This window comes from Alligator sinensis, unplaced genomic scaffold (assembly GCF_000455745.1).
Source record: "Alligator sinensis unplaced genomic scaffold, ASM45574v1 scaffold131_1, whole genome shotgun sequence".
Lineage (NCBI taxonomy): Eukaryota > Metazoa > Chordata > Crocodylia > Alligatoridae > Alligator > Alligator sinensis.
In genome coordinates this window covers 4507732-4530956 of record NW_005841830.1, presented here as the reverse complement: position 1 = coordinate 4530956, position 23225 = coordinate 4507732, and the positions used below count along the sequence as shown (strand labels likewise).

Sequence of the window (23225 nt, the reverse complement as noted above, 5' to 3'; positions counted from 1 at the left end):
AAAAAAAAAAAAAAAAAAAAAAAAAAAAAAAAGACTTTGATCTGGTGTCCCATGACCTCCTCATGGAAAAATTGGCCAGCTGTGGCCTAGGCTACACCATAGGTACAGGCACCTACTCTGGTCTTGTTCAAGAAACGCTTGGGTGCTTATCTTGCTGGGGTCCTTTGACCCTAGCCGACTTCCTGACCCTGGGGCAGGGGCTGAACTTGATGATCTTTGAGGTCCCTTCCAGCCCTAATATATATGAAATCTATGAAAATTGCATTTTCCTCCAGGAAGGAGTAGGAAAGGGAGTGTGCATGCAAGAGGGAAGGTATGAGGTCATTTTAATATTAAGCCAGAGCTCTGTTTTCCCAAATAAAGATTTGTTAATACAAGCTATCAAACTTTTCTCCTTTTCTTTTAGCCAGCTGGTTCTCCCTTATTCCCAAGGGAGCACAGTCACTTCTTGGGCATGTTTATACATGCCACTATTAGTTAGGAACGGGAAGCAGCTTGTGCTACTCTCTGAGGTTATGACATGAGGCTCCAGCAAGGAGAAAGCAAGCAGAGAGTGACAGAACCACCAGTACATATCAGGGATGGACCAAGACTAATTTCTGACTTGGAGCCATTCAAAATCCAGGGGGACATCCTCTCCAAAGTGAAATGGAGTTCTCATCCCCCACCAAGAAATTAACTAACTTACAGATCATAGAAGGTGAGGGTTGGAAGGGACCCCAGGAGGTCATCTAGTCCAACCCCCTGTTCAATGCAGGACCATCCCCCAACCACATCATCCTAGCCAAGGCTTTGTCTAGCCAGGTCTTAAAAACCTCCAAGGATGGAGAGTCCACCACTTCTCTGGGTAACCTGTTCCAGTGTTTTACTACCCTCCTAGTGAGAAAATTCTTCCCAATATATAACCTAAACTTCCCTTGCTGCAACTTGAGACCATTGCTCCTTGTTCTGTTATCTGCCACCACCGAGAACAGTTCATCTCCTCCTCTTCCAAATCCCCCCTCCCCAGGTAGTTGAACCCCCTCTCAGTCTTCTCTTTTGCAGGACAGATAAGCCTAGATCCCTCAGCCTCTCCTCAGAAGTCATGTGCCCCAGCCCCCAGACCATTTTCATTGCCCTCTGCTGGACTCTCTCCAATGTATCCACATACTTTCTGTAGTAGGGGGCCCAAAACTGGACACAGTATTCTAGATGTGGCCTCTACTGCCAAATAGAGGGTAATCATCACTTTTCTTGCCCTACTGGCAACACTTCTATCAATGCAGCCCAGTACCCATGCACACTGGTGACTCATCTTCAGTCTACTGTCCACCAAAACCCCCAGGTCCTTTTCTGCAGAGCTGCTGCCCAGCCAGTCAGACCCAGCCCATACTGGTGCATTAGAAAATTCTTCCCAATATATAACCTAAACTTCCCTTGCTGCAACTTGAGACCATTGCTCCTTGTTCTGTTATCTGCCACCACCGAGAACAGTTCATCTCCTCCTCTTCCAAATCCCCCCTCCCCAGGTAGTTGAACCCCCTCTCAGTCTTCTCTTTTGCAGGACAGATAAGCCTAGATCCCTCAGCCTCTCCTCAGAAGTCATGTGCCCCAGCCCCCAGACCATTTTCATTGCCCTCTGCTGGACTCTCTCCAATGTATCCACATACTTTCTGTAGTAGGGGGCCCAAAACTGGACACAGTATTCTAGATGTGGCCTCTACTGCCAAATAGAGGGTAATCATCACTTTTCTTGCCCTACTGGCAACACTTCTATCAATGCAGCCCAGTACCCATGCACACTGGTGACTCATCTTCAGTCTACTGTCCACCAAAACCCCCAGGTCCTTTTCTGCAGAGCTGCTGCCCAGCCAGTCAGACCCAGCCCATACTGGTGCATTAGATTGTACTGTCCTAAGTGCAGGACTTTGCACTTGTCCATGCTGAACCTTATGAGATTTATTTTGGCCCAATCCTCCAATTTGTTGAGGTTACTCCAAATCCTAGCCCTACCCTCCAGCATATTTACTACTCCCCCCAGGTTGGTGTCATCTGCAAACTTGCTGAGGGTGCACTCCAACCCATCTTCCAGGTCATTGATGAAGATTTGAACAAAACCAACCCCTGGGGAACTCCACTTGATACTGGCTGCCAACTAGACAGAACCACTGATTACTACACTCTGAGCCTGATGCTCCAGACAGTTTTCTATCCACCTTACAGTCCATTCATCCAGCCCATACTTCCTTAGCGTGCCTGCGAGGATGTTGCAGGAGACTGCATCAAAAACCTTGCTAAAAATCATTAACGCCTACCTTGGAAGCTGCCAGAGTGCCGGCATGCCAGAAAAACAAAGTGAGGGCAGAGTACATGGAAGGATGCCCTGCTTGTGCCCCTTCCCCCCAGCCCTGCTCATGCCCCTACCCCCCAGGCCTTCTGCACCTTGCCCCCCAGCCCAGGCTATGCATGGCTATCAGCAGCTACCCACAACCTGGACCAGCTGCAGCCAGGAGGCTGCAAACAGCTGCTGCCTCCCTGCCCTGGCCTTAGCTGCCTCCCAGGCCTGGCCCTGGGGAGGCAGCAGATACCGGCGATGCACCTCACTGTGCTGCCCTCACACGCTGCGCTCCCGGCCCTGCTGCCCTCCCCTGGGCCCTCCTGAGCGCAGCATGTGTGACCCAGAGTGGCAGTGCACAGAGGGACTGCACAGGGAAGCTGCCTGCTGCTGCAAGCTCTGCACTGCCCGGGTCACTTCCCCTGTATGCATGGGAGCAGTGTGGGCAGCACGCAGGGTTGAGCCCCTCGCTGCTGCCCCTGCCTGAAGGGTAAGTGTGGCTAGGGCAGCGGGGAGCTCAGAGCAGCAGGCAGCTTTCTGTGTTCCCCGCTGTGTTCTGCCACACCAGGTTTCACATGCTGCTCTGCAGAAGCAGTGGCAAGGGCAGCACAGTGGAGAGCATCGCCAGTATCTGCTGCCTCCCCAGAGCCCAGGGCTGGATCTGAGGCCGGGAGGCAGCAGCTGTTTGTAGTCTCCCGGCTGCAGCTGACCCAGTTTCTGGGTAGCTACTGATAGCCACGGAGCCCGGGCTGCAAGCAGCCCAGCTTCCACCCTCGCACCCGGCTGCTGGGAGCAGCCAAGGCTCCGTGGCTATCAGCAACTACCACGAACCTGGGCCGGCTGCAGCTGGGAGGCTGAAAACAACTGCTGCTTCCCTGCCCCAGCCCTGGCTCTGGGAAGACAGCAGGTGGCAGCACTGCACCATTGGGGCCGTGGCCATGGGCAGCATGGGGCTGAGGCTGGGCCCCACTGGCAGCAAGGAGCTGGGGCTGTGGGGCTGGGGCCCTCGACAGCATGAGGCTGGGGCCCATGGGCAACAGGGGGCTGGGGCCCAGCCGTGGGCAGCATGGGGCTGCGGCTGGAGCTGGGGCCAAGGCCCACTGGCAGCATGGGGCTGGGTCCTGCAGCAGCACAGGGCCGGGGCAACAGTTGCTAGCACCGGGATGGGGCTGGCAGCGGCAACAGGCTGAGGCTGGGGCCATACAGGGCTGGGGCCCATGGCAGTGGTGGTGCCAGCTGGGACTGGGCCCGCACAGGGCCAGGGCCTTCCAGCAGCACGTGGCTGAGGCCTTAGGCAGCACCGGGATGGGGCCAGGTCCTGCACAGGTCCACGGCCCTGGCCCCAGCCCCAGGCTGCCGATGGCCCCGACCCAGCAGTGGCATTGTAATGGGGCTGGCAAGGGCTGGGGCAAGGCCCGCCAGCAGCTGGCATCACTGCTGTGGCTGGGGCCTGGGCCCGGCCCAGCCCCAGCTGGCTGCCGGGGTGGTCGGCAGTGCCAGGATGAAACCGGGGCCTGCTTGAGCCCCAGCCCCATCCTGATGCTGCCGTCGGCAGTGGTGCCAGCTAGGGCCATCAGCAGCACCAGGATGGGGCTGGACCCCACGCGGGCCCTGGCCCCATCCCGATGCAGCCCTGGCATGGCAGCGGCACTGGGCTGGGGCGGTGGCCATGGTGGTGAGGGCTGAGGCCGGGCCCACCAGCAGCTGGGCTGGGGCCGGCAGCAGCACATGGCTGGGGCCAGGGTGGTTGGCAGCGCTGGGACCTGCTAAGGTCCACGGCCTCAGCCCTGTGCGGGCCCCGGCCCCAGCCCCAGCCCGGCATCGGCACTGGGCTGAGGTCATCATCGGTGCTGGCTGGCGCCAGGCCCGCTGGCAGCACGTGGCTGGGCCCAGGGCCGGCACTGGACTGGGGCCAGCTGCAGTGGTGGTGCCAGCTAGGATTGGGGCTGGGGCTGTCGGGATGCCAACAACCCTCTGCCTGGGGGCAGCACTGGGCCAGTGGCGATGCTGGGCTGGGTGTGGGGCCCATGCAGGGTTGGGGCCAGGGGCTTTTACCTGGTTGAGGTCAGCAGCAGCACAAGGCTGTTCCCAGGCAACCATGTGCTACTCAGTCTGGGCACGGCTCTTCCTGGCCCTCGGGACGGGAAGCAGTCTGCATGACAATCAAAACCATGCCCCGTGCCACTTTTGGCACCTGTGCTGTAGGTTGCCAACCCCTGCCCTAACCTGTTCTTTACCACAGTTGGCTCAAACAATGCTGCCAGGTGCAGTACTCTGGGAGCTGACTTTGCCTGCGATGACTGAAAAAGACATCGAGTACTTCAGCCTTTTCACCATCCTCTGTCACTAAGTTGCCTCCCCCATTCAGTAAGGGACCCACACTTTCCCTGATCTTCCTCTTGTTGTTGACATACTTGTAGAAACCCTTCACACTCCTTGCTAGCTGCAACTCCAAATTGCACTTTGGGCATGCAGGGATGAAGTCAGGAAGGTCAAGCAATATTCTTATACTCCTCCCTAGTTGTTTGTCCAAGTACAAGATGAAGAGGAGAGAGCACATCAAACACATTTGCTGTGGATCTAGGAAATCAAATCAAGGCCATTTGCCCCTCCAAACCATACATAACACATACCCGCATTCCTATGGCATAGACTATACGTATATTCCTTTCCAACATACAGCTAGCCTCCAAACTGTACAGCTAATCATTTGTGCTCCATTTATAGCCCAGAAAGAGGTGCAGAGGAGTATGGAAGCCTTGCAGCTGACTCTGCAACAGCAGGACCTTTGAATCTTCCAGGTTCATGGAAAACCGAAGAGGGACTGTGGACAAGGTTGATAGGTGAAAAGAAGCTAGAGAAATGAGCTGGCAGACTTCAAGCAAGGCTCAAGTAACAGAATAGGGAAGCAGGTCTTCAGCCCATCGCTCTGTGGTATAGCTGGCTGTTTTACGAAGAGGAATCCTCTGTGGCTTTCCATGACAGGGAATGACAATAATTTAACTATTTTAATTCCTATTAATAAATTAAGTGGCCTGGGTCTGAAATTAAATCTCGAGCTACATGGAGCTAAAGCTGGAGGGTTCACAGGAGCTGAGGCAGCAGTGTTACCTTTCCAGTAGAAATGATGATAAACCGCCACTTCCTAACTGGTCTGGATACAGGGATTTCTAGATTCCCCAGTAATTCACTCCACATGCTCAGAGCCAGTGTTAGCAGTCTGGGCAGATGTGCATCGACTTTCATTCATAGGAAAAGATAAATGAAAAAATACAAAACCCAAAAGAAAACTTAACCATTTTGAAGAGTTTGAAGTGAGCCTATTTTTAGGATTTCTCATAATTTTTTCCAGTTTCTTCAACAGGAATTTTAATAGCTATACAATGGAAAGTGTATATTGAAAAGTGGGATTTGGGCTAAAGGAAATTTGTTGTTTTGTTTTGTTTTTTAAAGGGACAATTAAAGTCAACAGCTTTATCCAGAATATTCTGCTCTACAAAGAAATTTAAATCAAGGCAACTTTAGCTATGGAGTCACTATTAATGCCTCTGTAGTTTAAGGCCTCATAACATTGTACAACATAGGCTGTCAACTCCAAAAGTTTCTGCCTCTTTGAACCTGTTCATTTCTAAAGGTGCCACCTTGCCTTCTGCAGATCTATAGTTTAGTTTCAAGTCAGCATGCAATGGGTGTGTATGCATCCATCCATACACAACCAGTACAAGGGTGAGAAGGCAGGGAGATTTTGGATAGTTTGCCCTTGCATCCTTGTGCCAAGGCCTGAGTGGGAAGCAGAAGTCCTGCTACCTCTTGACCTTCCTGCAGGCATATGCTGTCAGAGACCAGGAACCAGAGATCTCCACCCCCAAATGCTTCAGCAGCCAGCATGGAAGGGGAAAACACACTGGACCCACCTGCAAGGCTGGCCAGCTGGTGCACAGTGGCCAGCAGTGTCCAGTCCAAATTCCTTCTCAGTGCTTTAGGCATAGTCCACACCCCTTCTGAGTGCCAAGGGCATAAGCAAGACCTCAGAGATTTGTATGTATTTCTTATCTCTACCTATTGCTTAGCAACAGCCTAACCAAGGGCACATTCTGTGCAACTGCCAGGCACACACATATGGCAAATATGAAACAATAAATGTAACTTTCCAAATGATTGCAGCTAGGAGCTCTGTGGTAGTCAGTCAGTGAACAAAGACGGTAGAAGGTTATCTGCAACATATGTTCTTAATGGTTTTGCAATGCCAATAAAAGAATATTTACCCGAGTCCGTCAAAGCCAGGTGGAAAAGGCGTTCGCTTTCGTTCACAGTGGCTTGCACACAATGCAGACAGCCAAGCAGCACAAACTGTAAAATGAGAACAGTGCCTCAGCTCTCAATGTGCGAGGTCAGAATGAAAAGTCCTCTGTGCACACCTAAGTGCTATGTACACAATGCTCCTTTTCCAATGTTGACAAATGCTGGGTATACAGACAAAGGACTTGAACTCTTCAAATCCACCTTAAACCAAGCTCTGAACACCAGCCAGCTATCAATCTGTCTGCCCAGCTATACTCTCAACTAGCTAACAGAGCATAGCCCAAGAAAAGTTAGGATCCGTTATCATATCAGACTATTGGACTGTATCTGACAGTCCAAGGTTATATTATATTTCTTCCAGGATTATTACACAAGAACTTTTTACCTTCAACCCACTGGGCAATACGTCACGACTATAACCCTCGACTCCAATAACCGTATGCTACATCCTACATGCACCAGGGGAAGTTTCTGTAACCACTTACATATAATATGAATAATCTCTCTCACAGGAGGAGCTTCTTTGAGAACAGAAGGATAGTCACATGCTCAAGCATTTGCAGGCCCAAAGCAGGAGGCAGTTCAATGCATCTTTTTAATAAAAGGAAAATAGAGTTCATTATTTCCTTTGTTTCACTTGCTGCATGAAGCCAGGGGAAGAGCAAACTTCAACTGAATTTGGGCTCAGAGAAATGGCACTTTGTTGCGTCTGGCAGAGTAAGAGACAGTGGGTAAATAGCTTGTAATAATGCTGTGAAAATACCATGCCTTTGTCATAGCAGCTTTAGCATATGAAGTACCTAGGCAATAGGGCATTCCCACAGCTGCCGGCTCTGGATTGATCTGCATTTGTTGCTCATTCCCCCCAGGTCTCTATACTGTGACTCAATTTATCACAGCCATGCAGACTATTTGATTGGATAACAGGCAGCAAAGCTCCTCCTCTTTCATATTACACCCCAGACTGCAGATCTGGGTGGTAGGTGGGATCTCAAGGTTTTGCCCCAGAGGCTTGCCCCAGGAAGTAATTAAATGCAAGGCCTTGGCAAAACCTTATCTGGTCTGCAATCCTGCATGCAATTTTGTTCAGGAAACAAAGATCCTCAGGGGAAAGGAGAGCCTCTTACAAGAGAGATGACTAGAAACGCTTGGCTTATTTAGCATAGACATACAAAGGCCTAGAGAAGATAGAAAGCAAGAGTATAAATACATCAGGACAAACACCAGGGAGGGAGAAGAGCTATTTAAGCTAAAGGACAATGTTGGCACAAGAACATGTGTATAAACTGGCCTTGAATAACTTTAGACTGGAAACTAGAAGTTTCCTAACCCATAGGACAGAGGCTCTGAAACACCCTCCCAATCAGTGTGTCACGGAGACCAAAAAGCCCAACTAGTTTTAAGATGGAGCTCTGTAAATTATATATTGTGATTGCCGAGAGTAGCAAGGCTTAGGACTGAAGGACTTGGAGGGTCCATTCCAGTTTTATTGTTACTATAAAGCAGGTAGGGCAGACAGCAAACTGGTCATCGTCTCTCCCACTAAAAAAACCTGGATGGGTGCATGGTGGGGAGGTGAAGATCTGCTGATCGTCAAGGGGGCTTGAGCAATTTAGCTTCTATGCTGCATAGCTTCACATCCCAGGAAAGCCTGTCCCCATCCGAGGCACAATTCTGCTTGCACTCCTCTTGGTGTGTTGCGCTGCCCCCAAAGCTGTTGTGTCCAAAGGCACAATGAAGCTCTTAATGTTTTAAGCTTTGCCTTAGCTCTGATCACGCATTTCACAAATAAGAGAAAATGTGTACTGTTACGCAGTAAGAAGCCAGCATGTTAATTTATTCCCACGTGTACATGCAGTTCAGTCACAAACAAAACAGCATTAGCTCATAGTTACCATCAACAAGACTGAGACTTAAGCTGGAAGATTTCATAGTGGCTTTCAGGGGCTCTGGGGTTTAAATACCTAGTGTGAGACACCTTAGGCCTAACTATGAGATGTGCTAGTATCCATGGTGCAGATAAAGTGTGCAGCACTTCTGCCAATGAGGTCCACGGCACATTAAGATAGGTACTTAGGAACATAGCAAACAAATGCATCTAAGTTAAATTGTCAGGTTTGAAAAACATGGCTGTATGTTCCAAGTCCAGGGCACCTTCAAGCCCTATGTGAAGCCAGGACCCCAGTGGACTGGACCTTGATTCATTTTTTTCCCCCACTGAAAAGGAAAGGAAACCCCAGGATGCTTAATTGATTTTAAGCTGCTGTCTACATTCAGCACAGAGGGCTAGATTTGGTTCCCCTCACTCCAGGGCAAATCAGAAATAACTCCAATGAGGCCAGTGGGATCGTGCTGCTGGAAGCCCAAGGTGAGGCATAGGCTGAGCTTTCAAAATGAAGGTGCCAGCTCTTCTTCTCACTGGGGAGTCTCCATCACCACCCAGACTAGCCCATAACATAACTGTGCCCATTCATTCCAGAGAACAAACCACCTATTCAACTGTTTAAGTAAGGCCAAGAAAGCAGGGAGGATTAAAACCTTATCTTAAACTCCAGTGACAAAATGAACCACAGCAATGGGGGCATTGTTTTTGGGTGAATAAATATTTGAAAGCACTGATAAAGAAGACTTCACCATGGATTGCCAACCTTAGAGATGGCTGCATTACAACAATGGGAGATGCATTTAGATAAACCACAATGTAAGAAGACATCAAACATATCAAGTTACAGACATCTATCGATTTCTGCTGAGCAGCACCACTGGATATAAATACACATTTCTCTTAAAACAATGAAAGAATGTCATTACCAAGATGAGGGGTTTATTCCTAAGAAGGAGACTACAAAAAAAATAAACTTAATGTCCCTTATTCACTAGGAAGGAATACACCAGCTTCCCCACAGGTTGAATTGGTAGCAAAAAGGTATAGGTCAGATAACTGGCTTAAACATTCCCACTCCCTCTCTTCTTACCTCCCTCTGAGTAAAGAAGCTAGTTCTCCACAATGGCTTGACAAGCTGAACAGCACAGAGCTACTCACAGAAGCAATTGAGGACCAAGGGCTATCTCCACAGCTGCTGTAAATAATGTATTGTCTTCAAAAGATACCAGGTGAGGCTGCGGTGCTGGAGGAAATCGAGTGCTTAGAATCAGGGACTTAGGGCAGGACCCTTTGCAGAATTTCATTAAGCCTAACAATACACTTCTTGGCAAAGACAGCTGCTGCTTGTTCATTGGGATGCAAGCAAACAGTTTGGTATTAGTGAACTAGAGACATAGCAGGGGCCTGGTTCTTCTTCTTTTGTAAGTACTTTTTCCTGGTGCATTTTGCCAGGAAAGAAAAAGGAGTTCTTTCTGATTTACACTGTGGTAAGCAAGAGAAGAAGCAGGTCACCCAGTTTTATAATGTTCTGAGGGGGGCAAATGAGGCTTTATAGAAGGTTTTTGTCTTTCCAAGTGGCTTTTGCATCCCCTCCCAGGGCCTGGCCTGGCAGAAATGCAAGGTTTCTCCAAAACTCAGTTGAATTGGTTTTCAGTTCTGTTTTGGGAAAGGCTACCGTAGGCAGATGGGTGTGAGTTGCAGCTCCTCTGTTACCTAGCAATGCAGATAAGTGCATTAAAGGAAGCTGAGAACTATTTGCATCTTTTGGAACTAGGGAACTGTATGTAATCAATCTGCCTACCGGAGCATTTTGCTATCATCAAACGCTCCTCTGCATTCACTTTCTTCCCCTGTATTTCTTCCCAGCCATGTAGAAGGGATGTGTAAGAATTCGGTTTGTGAGAGGTATGACTGGTGACATGGTACCACATATGTTACAAAATACTGGAAAGACTGAGCAACAAATATCCACATAGGGAGTATCCTGCCTTACAATCCACTTTTCAGTTAAAATCGCAAGAAAAAAATATCTTTACATTATTACTTGAATTACAGTAATGTGTGGAGTCCAAATGGAGATTGGGACCCTAGTGCATTAGGTGCTGTATAAACATTGAGGAAGAGCTAGTCTAGTGCCCTAAAAGCTTCTAACTAGACAGAAGATAAGAGAGTTAAACAGACATACAGAAAAAGTGACTTGCCTATAGCCACACAACGGGTCAGAGGTGGAGGCTGAACAAAAGCCCAGGTCATCTTACCACTATCCTATCCACCAGAACACACCACCTGCCTTGTTTAAAACATACTTCTACTTAGTGCTGGTGAACTTATCTCCTATAATGGCTAAGTAAAGAAGTCCGTCTGTTCTTTAACTTCATCTCAGTTCCTGACCCAGTTCAAACAATGTGTTACGTCCTAGGTTCAAGGAATGCCCAGGACACAGGGCTTCCCTTCACCCCCTGGGCAGGTTGCATTGGAAGTAAGATGTTTTCCATTTAGGCCCCTGCTCTATTTGAAGTGAGCCCGGCAGCACCAGTCACTGCTCCCATACCCCCTTTACAAAATCCTGAACCCACTCATGGTAGGAGCTATGAAGTATGTGTATTGAGAGAGGCCCCACAACCCCATGTTATAATGCTTTGAGTGTGAGATCTTCCACTCGTATGGAGAGCTCTGTCTGCATGATGTTGAAGTCAGTTTTACATCATGCAGCAGGCACTCTAGACAACTGTAGCCCTCAGGAGGGGCCTTGTGCAAGGTGACTATGCCATCAAGGAAGACTTCAAGACTACATTCAACATGAATTTTCACCATTAACAAAGAGCTAAGAATTTGGGCCTGTCATTCTGACCTTAGCGTTATGTGCCGGTCCTTCAGGAAAGCATGCACAGGTATAGGTGTATATGTATGCATATATATGGGTGAGTTTACCCAAGTTGCCCAGCACTCCAAAGATGCAGCAGTGTGTCCAAAGGTTCATGCATTTTGCCTGCATTTTTTCATGAATAGTATAGAAGCAGGGCCCGTAAGAACAATATTCTTCCAGGATGTAAAACGTTCTGGTTGCAAAAGTAATGTGAGTGATCTTAATGATCCTTCTGTTAACATGGTCTTTGACCTCCTGTGACTTTTCTTCTCTCCTCTCTCTTCCAGGTTGAGCAATCAAACAGGGATATCACTTCCCCAGATCTTCTCTGGCAGTTTCAAACCTCTGTAATAATCTAAGTACCACCCTGTAACTGATACTTACCCCAGAAACCCTACCTAGACAGCTCAACTATGTTCAGACACCTACCACAAGCAAGCTTCGTCCTTTGGTGTTGCCAAGCCTTCTCATCTCACCGCAGCACTGTTGTCAAAATTCTGCAATGGCTGGGAAGCCAATACCGAATCCCTCTCTTCCTGCACCCCATATATTATCAGTAAGCAGTTAAAGCAGAAGTGCTGCTACCATGGGGCAGCAATTGCATGCTGGACTTTGATTATTGCTGTCATGGTAATAAAACTTTGCAGTCACTCTGGAAACACGGTGTAGCTGCGATTAGGCAATGCTTCTTGTTTTTGGCAATAACTTGGTAATAAGCAGTGAGAACTTGCCATGGAGCTCCTGGGCCTCGGTTTAAAAACTAGTGCTTAAGTTTCCTTTGATTCCGGTCAGTTTTTGCTGTGAGCATTCAGGTGCAGTTATCAACTAGTTACTAATTATTTGACAAATTTAAACAGAAACGTGAAACATCACCTGTGTGGGGGAAAGGCCATCCGTAAGGTGACTAATAACAGGACGACCCACTTGTCCTGTCCCCAAGCTCCAGTGTTAGCTGAGTGCCCCAAAAGCGGGAAGTGGGGAAGGCTGTGGAGAGTTGCAGGATGCCCAATGACTAGCAACCCCTTCTTGTGCCCCCTGGCTAGAGAGCGCTGCTGCCACTGAATCCCTGCCAAAAGTGCGATAAAAGCAGTCATCTGAACAAATCAATGGGATACCCAGGACCACAGTGCCCTGGGTGGGTGATGAGGGCATAAGGCCTAGGTGCTGACATGGAGGGGCACAAGAACAGAACCACTGCTGCCAGGCAGCTGAGAACAAGCAGAAAGAAAAGAGCAGAGGGCAGGGGAAGGAGCTAAGGTAAGTGTGTGAGGGTCTAACCTGACAACAGCTGCTGCCAGGGCTGGCTCCCTGAGTGCTGTCTTGCTGGGGCTGGTCCTATGCACCCTGCCTGGTTGCAGCTGCTGGGGTGCGGGCTCCCTGGGGGAACCATTCTGGCACCTCTTCCAAACTGGCCCCTGGGGCTGGTGCCGCCCTCCTCCTGCCCTAGTTACATGACTGGTCATCACTGCTGCCCAGCGTGCAGAACCATCTTGCTACACCTTGCTAGGACGAGTGTTTATAATGGGACTGTCCCAGCAAAACCACATGGGGGCATATGGTGGTCCAGGTCTCCATGTGAGGATTCATGGGAGCACTGGCCTCAAGAAGGACCCATGATGTATACCTGGTTACTATGGATGACACACTGGTCTGAAAGGACTCAGTCCTGCATCTACTTTGCACTCCTGTGAAGTGCTTGGCCTTCAAGTCAGGGAGAGTTGGGGTCTCCAGGATTCAGCCCTAATTGAGCAAAACTCTCCCTGATAACACAGGATTTACAAAACTGATTTTTTAAACTTTAGCCCCACCCCTTAAAAAATGGCTGAACCATTTTCATTCAGATTTCTACATGTAGGCTGCAAGCAGACATTGCCTTTGGGCCCACTTAAATTTTTTTATGGTGGCACAAAACACGAGCAAACAGACATCGTAGGCCTTTCTCTTACCACATATCCTCAAAGCTCTGCACCCCCAGACCCTGCCATGAGAGGCGGCCAGCCATGATCCCGCCAGCCACCACCAGCAACAGTGCAGCTGGGTGCCGGCCTGCTGCACACCCCGGGCCAAGGACACTGGGCACAACTGTTTGCCATTGCTGACAGGGAGGCCCGCACTGAGCCACTACCCTCGCCAGCCCCAGACACATGGTAATTCCTGCACTGGGGGCAGGGCTCTCCCAGTCCCCACCCCTGCCCCTGCCCCTGCCCCTGGTCCCGGCCACCACTCCCTGCCCCCCTGCCTGCCTGGCCCACCCCCACTCCCCTGGACCATTTTCCTTCCCCACAACATGTGGAGAGGCAGGACACAGTCCAGGCAGGACACTGCACAGCCCGTGTTCCCATAGCTGGGCGGGCATGGGCCTCTCACACCTAAGGAAGATATCTATGTCGATGCCAGCTGGCCTGGTGGTGGGAAGACATCACCTGGGAGAGGCACTGGGCACGTCTGGAGGCCCGCATTGAGCTGGTCCGGCAGCAGGTGCACCTCCAGGCCCGGGCATTGGAGGCTATAGACACTGACCACTAGGCTCTGGACACCCTCCTTGGCCTGGTGGCCCACTAGCCTCCCCACTCCATGCCCCCCCACCCCCACTCGGGGACCAAAAGACTGACTGATGTAAATAGTTTCCACTTTGGGAAGTGGATTTTTTATTGGTGGTGGGTGGGGAGGGGAGTGGAGGGGCATTGTGTGTTGGGGAGGGAAGGAGGAGGGAGCTCTGTTTGTTGAGGGGGGAAGGATGGAGGTAGGAGTTGTGAGGGTAATAAAGCTTTTTGTTTCACCCATGTTTATGTGCTGGGGGTGGGCAAGGAGTAGGGGATGCACGGGTGGCAGGGCAGGTAGGATGGAGCAGGGTGTGTAAGGGTGGTGGGGTTGGCCAGGGCCTCCCTCAGCCAGTGCCATGGCCCCTGCTGGTGGAGGTGTGCTGTCCTCGGGACTGGGTGGGGGGTGCCTGCTGGGGGCAGAAGGGCCAGCACCATGATCAGCAGGAGTGTGGGCCACTGGTCATCACTGACAGGGGCAGGGGCAGCTGGCGTGTGCTGCCCCTGCACTGGTATGCAGCTCTTGCACAAGGAAGAGGCTGGCCAGGGATCAGAGTCCCCAAGATGGCTGCCAAGTGTTGGTAGCTGGGCCAGGCTTCAACATGAATGGCAAGTGCTAGCAGCCATGTGGCTGGAGGCTGGAGCTCCCTCGCATGGCAGCATGGGAGGGATTTGGGACTAACTTTAGTTCCAAGTCTCTGCAAGTGTAGACACCTGCCAAAAAAATCACTTAATGTGCATAAGCTTAATGTGCATTAAATTTAGTCATGCTTATTTTCACATGTAGACACACCCTCAGTCACTTCCAGCTGCCCTCTCAGGCTAGGAACAGATGTTGCATTTGCCCCTGGATAAGCTGTGCCTGTGTTTGTCTCGGAACAAAAATATTCTGGGATTGGTATGTACACACATTACCTTTCTAATCAGGGTTTCATGACAAGCTGAATTCACTACCACTTTTCTGCCATTGATTCAATGAAGCAATTCTGGGATAACTGTACACATGTACTTTGCAATATCCTGGGGTAAAATTTTATTACCTTTTACCTGGGAAATGTTTTTTTAGGATTTATCCAGGGACAATGGGCATGGACATCTGAACCACTGCATTTCATCCTGGGATAAAATAGTTTATCCCAGGTTAAATGCAACATTTGTTTGCAGCCTCAGACACTTACCCCTCTGTTCCTCTTATCTCTTCTCATCTTTCTTTCCAATTGCTTGTGCTTAATAATATTTGATGTTGTATAACGTTACCAATGTGAGTTCTATCAGTAGTACTTGCAGCAGTATCTGTTCAACAGTCAATATTTGATGATAATAAATATGAGTCTTTTCCCAACGGAGAATAGGAAATAAATATGCCATCTCAGTAACAACTGGTGGCAAATGCTGAGTTTCTAATGGCATGGATTTCATGTACACATACAGCTGGGTGATGATGAAAGGGAGACTGGGAATAGGGGGAGAAGATTGTCCCTTCACTCAGAATCCACTTTTTGGAATTTGGTATGTTGACTGTTTTTATTCTAAAACCCAAGTGTGTTGCTGAAGAAGATGCTGTGCTCTTTACCTAGGCTCTCAATAGTCCGTGGTTGCTCTGGAAAGTGTCTTGTGGGCTCATAAGCTCCTGGACCTGGTATTTTCTACAAAATTGAAAGAAACAACAAGGAATATCAAATAAATAAGGGAGATCTATATTGAATTAACAGAGAAATGCCCCAATAGTCAAATGACAAAAACACTATTATTACTGCAACTCAAATTTGTATTACTGTACAATTGTGCCAAAAGGCCTAAGCAAAGGTTGGGCTTCATCCCACTTAGCGTTGTGCAAACACCTGTAACAACATTAATAATACCTGGCTGTTATATAGCAACACTTATAACCACAGGTATCAAAGCACTTTACAGAGGAGAATTGTTTTGTCCGTTTTATGGATAGGAAAACTGAGGCACACAAAGGCAAAATGTGGCCAGTGACCTTTGAGCAGCCAGTGTTAGATCATGGTAAAGAACCCTGCTCTCCCAAGTCCCAATACAGTACGCTGCCTATGAAGCCACACAACATCCAATAATAAAAAAGACGGTCCAGAAAGAACGTAGAAAAAGACACAGATCCCTTAAATACATACACACGGGCACACCAGTTGGTTTCAACAGATTTGATCATAAAGACAAGCAGTATCTGGATTGTAGTCTAAGAGACACTAGGTGGATACAACACACTGACAGGATTAGCCTAAAGTAATGGTGAGATTAATCTGATCGGTACAATATGAAATGGTCACAGCACAGCAACTGGTCACTCATTGTCATGGGCTTGGTAGAAGACTGAAAATGGGATCTCAGACTAATGCCTTTTCCTTCCCAGAAGCATACTCCTATTCACAAACCCCGCTATTTTATTTCATATTCTTAATCTTTTCATTGGGCCATGATTAAGTGCCTATTATTCTGCATATATTACCTCATCTACTCTGACTTTTCTTTGTCTCTCAAACAGCAAAGTAACTTAGTTTTACTTCCAAAAGGGCTCTCTCTCTCTCATACATACAGACACACACCCCAGGAAAAGCTCTGAAACTGAACTGGCACCTATTACAGCAGGCCACCCTAATAGTGGTTAGATAACTAGAATGACTGAGAGTGACCAGCAGTTACCAACATAGGTTGGATTTATCCCTGGTCCAAAAGGGGAAGATATTCCACAGCTCCCACTAATACTCAGAATAACTAGTATGACTGTGCCCAATGTTTCTTTTCAGCTAGTCTTCCCTTAAAATACTTTCTTCTGTCCACTGGTAAATCTTGGCGAAGGTACGTGTCCCCAGGATACTTCTTTGTAAATCAGTGGTTCTTCACCCATTTAGACTCAAGGCTCCTCTCAGAAAATGCCAGCTCTGAGATTTCACTTTTTTTTATTTTTACTACAGAAAAATTCTAGAGCAATTCTTCTATTGCAAAGAATTCAGAAAGACCCCAACAGGTCAGAACAGTTTTGACGCTATGGATTCCTATTTGAAAACTCTCAGTTTATCTTGTGAATTGTGTGCAGGTGTTTGCAGACCTAACAGTGCTAATATTGTGTGGCACACCACAGCACCCTTGAAAGGATCTCATGGTCCCCAGGGTGCTACAGCACCCTGGTTAAGAAGCCCTGTTGTAAGTGTTCCTTTCAGTGATGTTCTTGAGGAATTCATGTCAAGCAGCTGAGAGACGGGGGCTATTGGCTTATATTTCAAACTACTCACTGAACGGATTGGCAGCAACCGTGGCACTTTGGACTGGAAGCTTGAGCATATAGGATGGAGCGTTTCCTTCTTTATCTCATATTCACCTGGTCCTGGCCCTTCTTTCTGTAACACAATCAAAAATGGATTTCTTTAAAGGTGCATTCCCACTGCCTGGAACAATTCATAGCTTCTCTTCTGGTCCCAGATTAAAGTGAAATAGTCTGTTTAAATCCTGTTCTGCTTGTAATAATTATTGGTGTTACACTGTACAGATCTAAAACTAATGCATATGTACACCACATCAGGTTGCCTTGCATCCTCTCCTCACCACGTGGTTCAGCTAGCACTAGCAGGAAGCAGCCCTTGCACTCCGAAGGGAGGGAAGACCATAACTCCTTCTGTTTTTTTGCACCCTTCTATCTCTTGTTCTTGGACCAGGCACGGTGTGGCTCTAACTGAAATGGGGTTAGAAGCTAGGAATCCTGACTTCCAGCCCTCTGCACACAAAGAACATCATAAGATCACAGCAGGACCATACTTGCTCTGCTACATTTTATAACGTTGCAGTATAATTAGGGTTGAGATGAAGACCTGCAGCTTCATTAAGTGTAGTCTGTTATTAGAATCCCTGTCCAAACATGGCAATCAAGGGATTGATAATCCTTTCTGAAACAGCGGGAATATAGCAAATGAGCAAGAATCCCCCTGGAGATGGGAGAGACCTGAGTTCAAGCGTCTGCCCTGAATCAGGCAGAGTAGATATTTAAAAATATCTCTCTCACCTCTCAGGTAAATGCTTTAGCCACTGGGTTGTTTGCCAAAAAGAACTGGGATGATGTGTCCTTTCTCCCCTCCTCCCTTGTAAGAAAGGCCTGAAATACCTTACATATGGTATGTACCTTGCCGCAGGAGAAGGGTACACAGCTAAGACAGCTAAGTGGAGAAAGGCAACCAATTGTCTAAATGCCACCCTTCTCTCAGCATCTTTCTTCTAGGAACACTGGGTAGGATTCTGCTTAACTAGTTGCTTTCTGAGACACCAAATTTTAGGCATCTTCTCATTCTCATGCATAGTGCAGGGACATTGGACACCCAGTTCAGCACTGGCAATGCGTAGGGGGTGCACACGGGTGCACATACACCCCCTGAGATTGGCCATGCCCCCTCTGAGAGAAGTGCCGGCGGCAATTCCGGGTTTGCCACCAGCACTCCCGCGGTCAGTTGCTGGTGCCCCACCCACTATTAGAAGGCACCAGTTGCCCATGCAGTTCAGCATGCTACTTGTCAAGAGGACACATGAAAATGAAGTGTTATAGTCCTTGCAGCACTGTGTGGGTTTAACAGTCAGCACTTTGTCTAGTCAGGTCACTTTAGTTGGAAACCTAGATATGGACTAACTTTGGGGATCTATCTGCACTTCACTTTTTAACAAATAGGTTTTATGTTGGTGTTGCACATAGGCTTAGTTGGGATAAAATCTAGCTTCAGCCCAAGAGTCGAGTAGAGTCTACTCCCTTGTATGTAGAAGGTTTCTCCTTTCTAGTTTTGCTCAATGTGGGGCTAGTGGCCTCTCTCTAGGCCTGCTCCAATGCATCCCTCCCAAGTTAAGAATACCAGGATGGTTCCATGGCATGTAGATGGACCTCCACGTACTCCTGATTTCATTTTGACCAACTTATGAACAGACTTGAGGCTCTAGTCCCTTGCTCATTTCAGAGAGCTCAGCATAAGCAAACTCCTTACACAGCAACCAAACTCTATCAGATTGTAAAATACCTATGAGCCAAGTAGAAATATTAAAATATAATAATAATGTTTTCAGACATTCCCATCAAAAAGAATAATGAAGCCTCTGAAAAGCCAATAACAGTGTATACCTGATTACAAGATGATGGATTATGCATAGGAACCTACCCTACTCATGGCAAGAGAAAGCAATTTTTGCAGCTTTTTGGCCCGAAGAGCTGATTTTGCAGTCATTTCAATGAGGCCCTGCCCCTCTGTGCTGATTGGTGGGGAGACTCTGGTGGGGGGAAGAGGGACAAGGCAGCAGCTGCCATTTTGGCTGCTGACTGCCCTTCGTGTGACCTGCCCCGTGGCGCTGATTGGTGGAGAGGTACAAGGGGCAGCTGCCATCTTGGTTGCTGACCTTCGTGCTGCCTCACCAGCCAATGCCTTCCTTTCTTGGGCATGCTGCAAGGCCGGGCTGCAGTGACAGTAAGGGCCACTGGCTCCTACTGGGGAGCCAGGATTTTATTTTTATTTTCTTTTTTTGGTTGTGTAACCCAGGTGTACCCAGGTACGTGCTCCCCTCTCCAAATAGAAAGGATGAGAGGCCAGGCGGGAGTGCTGTGAGAGGGATCTGCAAATATAGGTCAACAGCAAATAAATACTGGCAAACCAAAGGGGAGTAATAACAAGGGAGTCAACTATGGGCAACTGGTGTAACCTTAGTCTGGGGGGGTATGTGCTCCTGCAGCGACCAGTCAGTGACCAGGGGCAGGGTCCCCCTGCAGCCAATCTTGCTGACCCGGGCGGGGGGTGGTCCCCCCCATGGCCAATCGTGAGGTGGAGGATCACTGTAGCTGCTTCCAGAAGTGAGAAGTGCCATGGCCGCACTCCCCAGCTGGTGCTTGCAGGGGGGGGGGCTCCTGGATTCAACAAGACAGGCATATATATACACAATATACAACAGTTACATAACAACTCACATTAGAAATAACAAAATGTAAAGCACTACCTACAAAATAAGGCACCTGCACACCCTTCAGGGTATCAATGTCACTGTAAGTACTGGAGACTCCCCTTTGATGCTAGGAGCCTTGGCACAGCTCCAAAAGGGAAGAAGGAAGGGGCCCCAGTACCTCTCAGCCCCTCGTAGGTTTGCCAGGGACTCCTTTCCCACAGGGCCCTCTGCTAGACCCCTTCCAAGGGCTACCTCCCCTGTGGGAACCCTTTCCCCGATAACTCACAGCTTGAATGGGCAATGTGGGGTCCTTGTCACCCTAGCTGGGGTTTCTTTCAGCTGATGCAGACACAGGCCTCTGGCTCCTGCAGGGCCTCCGATCCCTTTCCAGCCTGTGCCCCACTTCTGGTATCAAGGGCTCTGCCTGCTGCTCATGGCTGGTGGCTCAGGCCGCCTCCTGTGGCTCCAAAGTCCAGGTCCCTGCCTGGGACCAGCTGTACACCAAGTGTGCACATGAGTCCTGGCCACATGCCAGGAAATGGTGGACCTGAGCCACCTTGAGTGGCTCTCAGGGTCAGGGTCCCACTGGACTGCGCTGTGCCATGCTGCTGACTCCGGATTCCCAGCCTCATGCTGGGGGGTTGCAGGTCTGAGCTGCCTTGTGCAGCTCCCAGGGTCTGAGGCTCTGTGCACTGCTGTGTGCACCAAGTGGCAGGAGACCCAAGCTGCCTCACAGCTACCAGGGTTTTTCCCCATGCGCTGCACTACGCGCTGATTGGGGCTGAAGCCATCTGCAGCTCCTGTCCGGCTAGAGACGTCTTCAGGGGCTCTTCAGGGCAACAGCATCCTCCCGCTGGGCTGCTCTTCCCAAGTTCTTCTTAGCCCACTCTCTTCTCCATCCCTCGATGTGTCTGCCGTGTGCTGGGCACGCTGCTCCTTTTATTCTCTCTGGAGACTCCACTCCCAGAGTGCTGTTGGACCTGCAAGGTGCAGGCTTCAATCAGGTCCGGGGCTCTTCACCCTCCAACCCCTGGGCAGGGGGAGGGGGAGGGGCAGGGGCAGGGCCAGCCCCTCCCAGTAATTATCTGATTGGAGGACATGCTCCACCAATTACAACGAAGCTCCGCCAAGCCCGGGCATGCTGGGCTGTATCAGTAAGTCTGCCACACTTGTTTTCCTGGAAAATCATGGCCAATTCCATTTTTTTGCAGCAATTGCAGTGGAGATCGCTGTCTTTTGTGGTTTCCATGAAAATAGCAAAACCCCAATTTAAGTAGGTCCCTAATTATGCATCATGCATTGATTATTTTTTTCTAAGTATGTAGTACTTTGTATTGGCCCTTATTGTATTCCATCTGATCTATATCAGATCATTTTCTCAATTTATCAAGGTCATTTTAAATCCTAATCCTCACAGCTATAATGTTTGCTACCCTATCCAGCTTGAGGTCACCAACAGATTTACCAAGTATACACTCATTTCCATTCTCCAAGTGTGTAATGAAAACAAGGATAAAAATAAACTCAACTTGAAACAGAGAAGGACTTCTAGGAAGATCAGGGGTTGAACAACCTCCCTTATGAGATGGTCCTAGAAAGGCTTGGTTTGTTCAGCCAAGCAATACAATGACTGAGAGAGGATGTGACACCTATAAATACTTTGGTAGATAAACACCAGACAGTGAGAGGAGCTTAACATAGCTCATCCAGGAAGGAACCCACCCCTGTCCCTCCAATTAGGGCAACAGGGTTACATTAGGCCTTGAACTCCTCATGACCCATCACCATTCCCGTGAACTCAGCTGCCATGGCTGGGCACAGTTAGACTCAGTGGATGAAATTTTGTCTCCACTGGACTACACTGGAAATTTTGTCTTCGACCTGAGTGGAATCAGGATTTTGCCATGTCCAAGTCCTGTAACTGTTACTGGAAAGCAATAAAATCAGTGGAATTATTTAACAAAATCAAAGAAAATGAGGGTTGTCAGGGACCTCAGGAGGTCACCTAGTCCAACCCCCTGCTCAAAGCAGGACCAACCCCAACTAAATCATCCCAGCCAGGGCTTTGTCAAGCTGGGCCTTTAAAATCTCCAAGAATGTGGCAATCATATTCTACAGAAGGACAGGCTTGGATAAGGACATGTTAAAAAATGGTATTACACAACTGCTCCCAACGAGAACTATTTCCTCCAATTACATAGCGGCCACTGTGACTATATGCCTTCAGAAACTCATGGCTTAAAACTCATTCCTTGGAAAGTTTTACCCAAAATATTTTACATTTTCATGACGTGAGTCACTAAATCAGATATAGATCATCTCAGTGCATTGGGAAGCCTGTTTGTTGCTGCTTTGACTTTAAGCAAACAGCATGTTTAATAGCTTCTTGAAACTGTAAATAAGATGGCACCAGTCAAATATACAGAACAAGCACAGATGTTGATTAAAAGATTTTTTTGCTCAATGAATTCAGTTTATGGCAGCATGACTCTTCAATATGCCTGGAACACAACTTTGCAGCTACTGCTTCTTAGCATACTAGTAGAATGCGAATGTAGCGGAAAAATATTCTACAGTGTAAATGCCAAATTATTATTTTTAGAAGTGAGAAGAGATAATTGTTTCTCAGTCCTTGTGGCCTTCATTTTCAAAAGTTCTCTAAATCTTCCTCTGCTATTGGCAGCCAGGAATTTTCATGCACGGAGGGTCCCATCTCACAACCCATACCCATGCAAGTAGCCCTAGGGGAATCAGTTCATAAGGCAGAAACTAAATGTGGTGGAGCAGCGGGTGCTCCTGCCACTTTAAGGGCCTGGAGCCGGCAGCCTCCAGGTGCCTGATTGTGGCAGCCATTTTGAGGCCTACATAAACCAGGCAGTTGGGCTGCAGGAGGGCAGGTAGCAGCATTGTCTGGTTGTAGGGCTGCTGTGAGTGACCTGGAGGTAAGGGGGAGCTGTAAGGGGTTGGCAGGAGGCTCCTGGTCCTGGGCATGATCTGAAACTGCACCCTGCCAGGAGTGGGTAGTCTGGTGGGGCTCTCAGTGGTGCGGGAGCCCCCAGGAAATGCCAGGCCAGTGATCACCCCGGTGAAAGGTGGGTTGGGGTGCCTTAACCCCTAGCTCCCATGACCACTGGGTGGGTCACCCCTGAGAGTTATGTGAGGGCCTAGAGGGCCAGTGTTGTGAGGGGCCCAGAGGGGGCAGATCCCGAGAGTGGCAGTGATGTGGGTGTGGTGCTGCAGTTGCTCCTAGGAGGAAGGGAGTTGTGGCACGGTGAGGCCCGAGGAGACAGTGAGTGGCTAGAGAGACCCAGCCCGAAGGGGATAGTACCCTCGACTAGCACATGCTGGGGCCAGGACCAGTGAGGGTCAAAAGGGCCGGGGGCCCACCATGAGGGA

The 23225-nt window shown here is 48.9% G+C and overlaps 2 protein-coding genes and 1 long non-coding RNA gene across 4 annotated transcripts in view; 1 reads left to right on the top strand and 2 right to left on the bottom strand.

The window, feature by feature from the left end:
* Positions 1–9729, bottom strand: part of LOC106722231 — a 25753-nt gene extending 16024 nt beyond the window's left edge. For both annotated transcript variants that reach the window (XR_001358067.2, XR_001358068.1), the window contains exon 1: positions 9592–9729. This is a non-coding gene — a long non-coding RNA (uncharacterized LOC106722231). The remainder of the gene's footprint in view (positions 1–9591) is intronic.
* Positions 1–12061, top strand: part of TTC7A (tetratricopeptide repeat domain 7A) — a 321743-nt gene extending 309682 nt beyond the window's left edge. Inside the window, exon 22 of the mRNA XM_025203549.1 lies at positions 11655–12061. The gene's annotated coding sequence lies outside the window, so the exon portion shown is untranslated. The remainder of the gene's footprint in view (positions 1–11654) is intronic.
* A 3113-nt stretch (positions 12062–15174) lies between these two features.
* The window catches only part of STPG4 (sperm-tail PG-rich repeat containing 4), a 24848-nt gene continuing 16797 nt past the window's right edge, over positions 15175–23225 (bottom strand). Inside the window, exons 5-6 of the mRNA XM_006014751.2 lie at positions 17162–17266; positions 15175–15553 (exon numbers count right to left, since the gene is read on the bottom strand). Of these exons, the coding sequence (XP_006014813.1) occupies positions 15437–15553; positions 17162–17266 (222 nt within the window). The 3' untranslated portion in view covers positions 15175–15436. The remainder of the gene's footprint in view (positions 15554–17161; positions 17267–23225) is intronic.